General features: G+C 40.1%; 1 protein-coding gene across 1 annotated transcript; it reads right to left on the bottom strand.

Moving 5' to 3' along the window:
- Positions 1 to 1,960: 1,960 nt before the first annotated feature.
- On the bottom strand, positions 1,961 to 7,192 carry LOC120357756. The gene has a single exon (XM_039449228.1). It carries the CDS (start codon positions 7,190 to 7,192, stop codon positions 1,961 to 1,963), a length of 5,232 nt encoding a protein of 1,743 aa, XP_039305162.1.
- Positions 7,193 to 8,534: the final 1,342 nt, after the last annotated feature.

Raw genomic sequence — 8,534 nt, 5'->3', positions numbered from 1 at the left:
ATACGTTCTTTAGACATTGCAGTATTTCATCCATTTAAGGACATTTGGAAAAAAACAATACCTAAGTGAAAAGCAGAAAATAATATTTCAAGATGGGCAAAAGAGCATTTTCCTAGTGATCTTTTTTTTAAGATTTGGATTCATTTTCGGAAAAAAAAGGTTGTTCAAAGAGGCTTTAGAGCTAGTGGCTTAATGCCATTCAATCTTGAAGCAGTGGAGTACAACGTGCTAGAAAAAAAGAAGCAAACACGGAAAGTCAAACAGCAAGATGTAAGTGATGTAAGTAAAACTACAAGTCAAAATGTAATTGAGGATAAAAAACAACATTTTCAAATTTTCGAGAGAAACTTATCCAATGATGTACTGGAAGAATTCAAAAGAGCAAAGTTTACAAAGTTATGAACGATGGACATAGAAAAAAAAGGACTTTTTGAATATTGGCTCTTGATAAAAAATGCAGCTTGTGGTACATGACTCCAATTATTCTACGTTACTATAAACACATTGTTCATTTTTTAATTTTTTAATAATACATTATATACATATTTTTTATACTATATACACATTTTTTACGTTTTAATTTGTGTTTTTAAATAATATTAACAAATATAATCATGCTTATTTTTATGACTCAGTATCTTAATCGAGTTTAAAGAGATTTTTTAAATATTTCAAAAGTTTATAATATATTTATATATTTATATAATTATATATATATTTATGATTATTTTCTATATTATAATTTTTACAAGTATATTTTTACAAAATTACACTTGATACAATAATAATAGCAAAAGGTACAAATGAATATATCGTAACACAAGTTAGTCACTCGAATTCTACTTTACAACATAAAATTTTTACAAATGAGCATACTAGTGAGTCCATCACCAGTTGTTACGTACGTGATATATTATAAAATGTCGTGCACGACACATTCACACACACACACACACACACACACACACACACACACACACACACACACACACACACACACACATACAGACACACGCACGCACGCACGCACGCACGCACGCACGCACGCACGCACGCACGCACGCACACGGACGGACGGACGGACACACGGACGCACGCACGGACGCACGCACGCACACACACACACACACACACACGGACGGACGAAGGGATGCGCGCGCGCGCACACACACACACACACACACATAAATGCAAACGTTATAATTGTAAATGAAAATATACATTCACACACACACACACACACACACACACACACACACACACACACACACACACACATACACACACGCACGCACGCACGCACACGCACACGCACACGCACAAACACACGCACACACACATACGCACACGCGCACACACACACACGCACACGCGCACACACACACACACATAAATGCAAACGTTATAATTGTAAATGAAAATATACATTTGTTTTGTCTTATTTAGAGGGAATTTGCACTATCCTCGGCGACTTGCGTCGTTTGCGTACTTGGACGCTTATTCTTACGATTTTGAAATGATGGTGACACAAATTAATAAATATATAAATTTTTATTGTCAACCGTAAAAGAATGTGACTCTCACTGAGGTTGCGTGAGAACTAAACTAGTGGAGGGGCCGACTTCACACACACAGACGAAGCGAAGTCCCCTAAAATGAACGCAATATGGCGGGCGCGCTAGTGAGACGTAAAGGGCGCTCTCGCGCTAGTGATACATGAATGGCGCTCTCGCGCTAGTGAAACGTCACGATACATGCGCGGCTAATTTAAATCATGGTAAACTCAACATACCGCCGCCCTTGAAAGCACCAGCTTTCAACATCAAAGAAACGACAAAAAAAAAACTGCACACGGCATGTGGATCGCTAACTTATACACTAACGAAAAATTGAATACAACAAAACACGCATAAAGTACAGTGGTATAAGTTTAACTAAGATAATACATATACTCTGATGCTTATTCCTCCACGGGTAAAACACACAGCCGCGTGATTGGGCGCTTATACACTCCCTTAGGAGTTCGCACGGTGGCGACGCGAACAACACCGTCATCACCTGGATGAATCTGCTCTATCCGACCCAGACTCCAACATAGTGGTGGTAAATTGTCCTCTTGTAATAATATCATCTGCCCAATTTTGATGGGTTTGCTAATTGTGTTCCATTTAGTACGTGATTGGCACGTATGAAGATATTCTTTCACCCAACGGCGCCAGAAATGCTGTTTTAATTTTTCAACACGTTGCCATCGTGATAATTTGTTGATGGGCAAAGTTTCAAGGCTAGGCTCAGGATACGCCGTGATTGGACATCCAATTAAAAAATGTGCCGGAGTAAGGGCATTCAAATCACTGGGGTCGTTGGATAAAGGGGTGAGTGGCCTAGAGTTCAATATAGCTTCTACCTGTGTCAACAAAGTGAGCAGTTCATCATGTTTCAAAGATGCTTCGCCAATAATACGCTTCAAATGAAATTTGGTACTCTTAATAGCCGCCTCCCAAATGCCACCCATATGTGGAGCTCTGGGTGGGATAAAATGCCATTTTATTTTTTCCAGGGCCATAAAATCGACAATTTTTTGCTTAAGACTATCAGTTTTAAATAATTCATACAATTCATTTAACTCACGTTTTGCTCCTACAAAGTTTAACCCATTATCTGAATATATGTCGGTGGGGCGTCCTCTCCGACTTATGAATCGCTTAAATACATTCAAATATGTTTCTGAGGACAAATCTGCCGCTAACTCAATATGAACAGCCTTAGTGGCTAGACAAATAAATAGTGCTATATAGCACTTAACGGTTTTAGAGTTCTTTCTTTGACCTTCCTTGTAAAGGAATGGCCCTGCGTAATCAACGCCACATTTTTGAAAAACATATTTTACCGATCTTACCCGTGTTTCAGGCAAATCTGCCATTAATGTGTTACTTAATGTAGGAGCATTACGCACACATGTAACACATTTTTTTATCATGCTTCGCACCGTACTTCGAGCTGACGTTGGCCAATAATTTTGCCGAATGGCTGACAAGGTAGCTTGCGCTCCCGCGTGTAAGTGACGCTCATGCTCGTATTTAATAATTAATTGTGTAAAGGCATGTTTGCCTGGCAAAAGAATAGGATGTTTATATTGATAAGAAATATCCGCGTTGACCAATCGACCACCGACTCTTAAAATACCATGCATATCTATAAAAGGTTTTAACCTTAAAATATTACTGTTTTTGTTTAAACATCTATTAACCTTAATTGAATGCATTTCCGCCTTGAAGGCATCGTGCTGCACTAACCTTACCAACGCTATTCGAGATTGTTCCAACTCTTCAATCGTTAAAGGTTGAACCTTAACTGAATCTTTATTATTCACGTGTAACATTTTTATTCCTTTTATTTTGCAATTTTTTGTGAATCTATGACAAAAGGCAACGACGCGTATAAGACGTGAAAACTTGGAAAAACGATTAAAAATGTCATATTGTGGTTTAGCTTCTATACCGCTGACTAATGCTGCAACCCTTCCTTCGGGTAGTTCTATGTCTGATGTGTGAAAATTCTCAGAAGGCCATTCGTTTTCATTTAATTTCAACCATGATGGTCCGAACCACCATATATCTAGGTCTCCTAATAAGTCAGGCATAACGCCTCGAGAAAGTGGATCAGCAGAGTTTTCAAGACTAGGCACATGCCTCCAATCGCTAATGTCAGTGAGACGCTGTATTTCCGCTATACGATTAGCTACAAATGGTGTCCATTTACGACTACATGATCGTAACCAACACAATACAATACGAGAATCAGTCCAAAAATACATAGACCTTATCAGTACTGGTAAACAACTCCTTACCTTTAGTGTAAGTTGAGCTAACAACAATGCTCCACAGAGCTCGAGACGTGGTATGGATAAAGCCTTAAGGGGAGCCACTCTGGATTTGGAACATAACAGGCGAACTTCAACCTGACCATTACGAGAAATAGATTTAACATACAGACATGCCCCATAAGCTTGTTGACTCGCGTCCGAAAATCCGTGAATTTCTACATTTTGCATTTCATTACACACGACCATGCGTGGTATTCCGATATTCCTAAGTATTTGCAACTTGCCTTCGTATTCCCTCCAAAGTGTATGCGATTCATTAGATATAGACTCATCCCAATCTAGTTTAGAACGCCATAACTCTTGCATCAAAAGCTTGGCAATTATAACGGATGGACCCAACAACCCCAAGGGGTCAAATATCAAAGCTATTCTGGATAAAATGCTACGCTTGGTAGGCTTTTCCAACGGTTGATGATGTCCTATGCTTGTGAATTTGAATATGTCAGATTCGCAATTCCAACTTACACCGAGAGCTCTAGTCTCATTGCTATGATCAACAGCTAAACTAAATTCCTTGCTACAAGGCACCTTGCTATCTCGCAAAGATGCATGATTTGATGACCACTTCGTTAATTCAAATCCACCTCGTTTAAGTAGTTCTGTGGCTTGCTCCTTGATCTTTAATGCCTGCTTTAATGTAGACGCTCCTGTCAATAAATCATCTACATAAAAATCACGTAAGGTGACCTTTGATCCAATGGGAAATGATTCTGCCTCATCTTCTGCAAGTTTTCTAATAGTTCTAATAGCTAAAAACGACGCCGGAACTGTTCCGTATGTAAGTGTAAGGAGTTCAAAACACTTCAAATCATCTTGTGGAGATTCACGCCAGAAGATACGTTGAAAGCATGTCTGGGATTCATCGATAAGAACCTGCCTGTACATTTTACAAACATCAGCAGTCATTGCATATTGAGGAATACGAAAACGCGTGAGGATCGAAAACAAATCGTCTTGAACTGTCGGTCCGGCTAACAGTGTGTCATTCAATGATAATCCCGACGTGGTCCGGCACGACGCATCGAACACTACTCTTAACTTAGTCGTAGTGCTACTTTCTTTAATAACCGTATGATGCGGTAAATAATACGAGAGTTTGTCGTTCGTAAGATCCTTGATTTCACGCATGTGATTTAAGTTAATATATTCTCGCATAAAATTTTTGTACTGTAAATAGACTGCGGGTTGAGTTGTTAGACGCCTTTCCAAGTTAAGAAAGCGACGCCTTGCGATCTCCATCGAGTCGCCCAATTGCTGAATTTTCTCTTCGTTCACAGGTAATTTAACTATAAACCGACCTTCTTTGTTACGCCTAACATTCTGTTGAAAGTGCGTTTCACATAGTTGTTCATTGAGAGTACGAGGTGCTGTATTAGCAGAAGAAATATCATGCTCAACCTCCCAGAATTTCGAAATGGAGTCATTTAGTTTGTCGACCGCAGTAACGTGACAGACTGGTGTCGCTATATTCGAGCAATCGAACGATGGACCTCCGACCACCCACCCTAGCTTTGTTTTCTGCAACGTAGGATGAGCCTTGCACGATTTAATCTGACCGACACATAAAAGTGGCCAAAATAATGGAGCTCCGATGAGCATATCAATATCACTTGGAATGTTAAAGTTAGGATCTGCTAGTGCTAAATTTGACGGGATGTTATAATCTGACATCGGATGAAATTCTTGAGGAATTCTTTGTATAATACTATGAAGAATTATGCATTCAATAGTTTTAGTATATGCATTAACTCGAGATCGAAAAGTGACATTGACTATTCTTTTTGATTCGAATTGTCCTTCTGCTGCACCAGACATTGAAATGTGAAAATCTCGTACATTAAGTTGTAATTTATTTGCAAAATTTTCTGTAATGAAATTCAACTGCGAACCACTATCTAATAGAACTTTACAACCATGGGTTTGTCCTCTGGAATCGTACACACTGACTATAGCGGTGGCAAGCAAAACATTACAAGCATTACTCATCTGAGTGCATTGAGTTACTACCGGCGATGGCGAGTCAGATGAAGACTCATTTGCCTTAGACAGTGAAGCTGTCTGTTGCTGATCTTTTTTTGCTATCTCATTTTTTGCTTCAAAATGTAATAATGTGTTGTGTGTCTTTCCACATTTACGACAAGAACTAGCTGTACAATTTTTAGCCTGATGTGATCCCGCCTTTAAACAATTGATACATAAATGTGCATTCTTAGCGACTTCAAAACGCCTTTCGACAGGAAGATTACGGAATGATTCACATTGAAAAATTAAGTGCTTACCCTTACAATGTATACAAGATTGATTATTTGTAACTACGTGCGCAGTAGGATATTTGGCCTTCTGTGAATTGTTCGTTACATCAGAGTTCACACGTCCTGTTGATTTGTTTGATATCGTTTCCAAGGCTTGACATCTTTTTGCCAAAAAATCTGTAAGTTCCTTGAATGTTGGTATTGTCGTGTCTGTACGACTCGTTTCCCATTCTTTGATCGTAGTGGAATCAAGCTTAGTCAACACCAGATGAACCATCACATCATCCCATGTGTCAACTGGTCTCTGTAATGCCTTAAGAGCCCTGAAATGTTTAAGCACATTGTCGAGTAAACCACGCAATGCTGTGCAATTTTCTTTATGAATTGGAGCAATCTCAAATATCGCCTTAATATGTGTTTGTACTATACGCCTCTTATTATCGAAACGTTCGCTTAACAATTGCCATGCTTCGGCATAATTATCTGTTGTGATATCGAAAGATTTAATAACTTCCGCCGCCTTGTCTTTTAATGACGAGCGCAAATAATGGAATTTTTGAATAGACGACAATTTTTCATTAGCGTGAATGAGTTTATCAAATGAATCATGAAATGTGTACCACTCTTCATACGAACCAGAAAAAGTAGGCAACTGTATTTTCGGCAATCGAATATTTGAGTCTGAATTATGTTGAGACGTAACTACTTGATTAGACACACTAGTGCTCGGTCGTGATTCTATCTGAGATTGTTCAATTACATTAATGCGCTGCTCATGTAAAGACATGAGTTGAAAATACGCTTCTTCAAACCGCGCACGATCTTCTACATATGCTGCAGTCACAGTCGTGTCCTTGTCTATCGCTAAACATTCGAGTCGCGATTGCACTTCGTCGTATTGTTCGAATAACTCCGCTAGTTTTTTCTTGCGCTCAATTAACTCAAATTTCGTTGCACGCAACGCTTGTGCGGACTCTAGAAATGTTTTGAGCCGCGTGACCGAGCCCTTTATGCTCGTTCGCCGTGTTTTCGCTTCAGCTTCCGTAAGACTCATCGCGCCTTTTTATACAATGACTGAAAACGATTGACTTACGTGTGTATGACAATGTATACCGAATGTATTGTATGTTACATCGAGTCGTCGACGCAGCAATGCAGTCGTGTGTTGATGCTTCAATGAATGCCAGCTGTAGCCTTGAGTGTGTCCCGTCTACGCTGTCCAAACCTCCTTCCGTCGAAGTAGTTAATCCTCCATGCAGTGGTATGGAAGTTTCGAGAATGCTCGGCGTCCGTAATGGCGGATCCGAGCTTGCGACAATTTGAGATGCTGTAGCGTGTGATATGTAACGCCAACCTTTTATGGTGTATGTCTCAGCCGTCTTTGGTTATGTCCGAAAACGACAGATTCCAGGCCGATGTGAATTAGGCTGATAATTGCAATATGTGCTTCCAGCTCACGCACCGAATATACCATTCGGATTTATGCTTCTAGACGCGTGCCAATATGGCTGTGCACGCGTTGTATGAGAGATCTTTTACGACGACGTATCCGGCTCGAAGGACCAATGTTTTGTCTTATTTCGAGGGAATTTGCACTATCCTCGGCGACTTGCGTCGTTTGCGTACTTGGACGCTTATTCTTACGATTTTGAAATGATGGTGACACAAATTAATAAATATATAAATTTTTATTGTCAACCGTAAAAGAATGTGACTCTCACTGAGGTTGCGTGAGAACTAAACTAGTGGAGGGGCCGACTTCACACACACAGACGAAGCGAAGTCCCCTAAAATGAACGCAATATGGCGGGCGCGCTAGTGAGACGTAAAGGGCGCTCTCGCGCTAGTGATACATGAATGGCGCTCTCGCGCTAGTGAAACGTCACGATACATGCGCGGCTAATTTAAATCATGGTAAACTCAACAACATTCACACACACACACACACACACACACACACACACACGCACACGCACACGCACACACACACACACATACACACACACTTATATATATGTATGCTGTGGAGAACGGACGACGGACGAGTGATGACGGGTGAATTTAGATAAAAGAGAATTCTCGAGCAATTCGAGATATTTGGCTCCTCGAGATTGCCTGTTACTAAGCGGATTTATGTCTCGGAATTCCGCGTTACCATGCGCACGCTTGTTTATTAAAGAAGTGCTATTTGTTATTGGTATTTTTTGTCCTGAATGCGCGTCTCGGCCTCACTACGCTTTCGACCACCGAACAAGAGCAGACATAACACGTGTGTGAATTCCTTATTTCAGTAAAAACCATTAATTCTTTGAGATAAATGGTTTCGATTCAAGAGTCTTTCGATTCAAGAGTCTTAAACGCGATCGCATCGCTCCACGGCTTCATAACGCAATATT

This window comes from Solenopsis invicta, chromosome 5, assembly GCF_016802725.1.
Source record: "Solenopsis invicta isolate M01_SB chromosome 5, UNIL_Sinv_3.0, whole genome shotgun sequence".
Lineage (NCBI taxonomy): Eukaryota > Metazoa > Arthropoda > Insecta > Hymenoptera > Formicidae > Solenopsis > Solenopsis invicta.
Note: the sequence above shows the minus strand (reverse complement) of the source record. Positions and strands in the feature narration are given on the sequence as shown.

What these genes read in the sequence shown, in the direction of transcription:
- LOC120357756 (XM_039449228.1), bottom strand. Translation starts at nt 7,192, where the DNA reads ATGAGTCTTACGGAAGCTGAAGCGAAAACACGGCGAACGAGCATAAAG.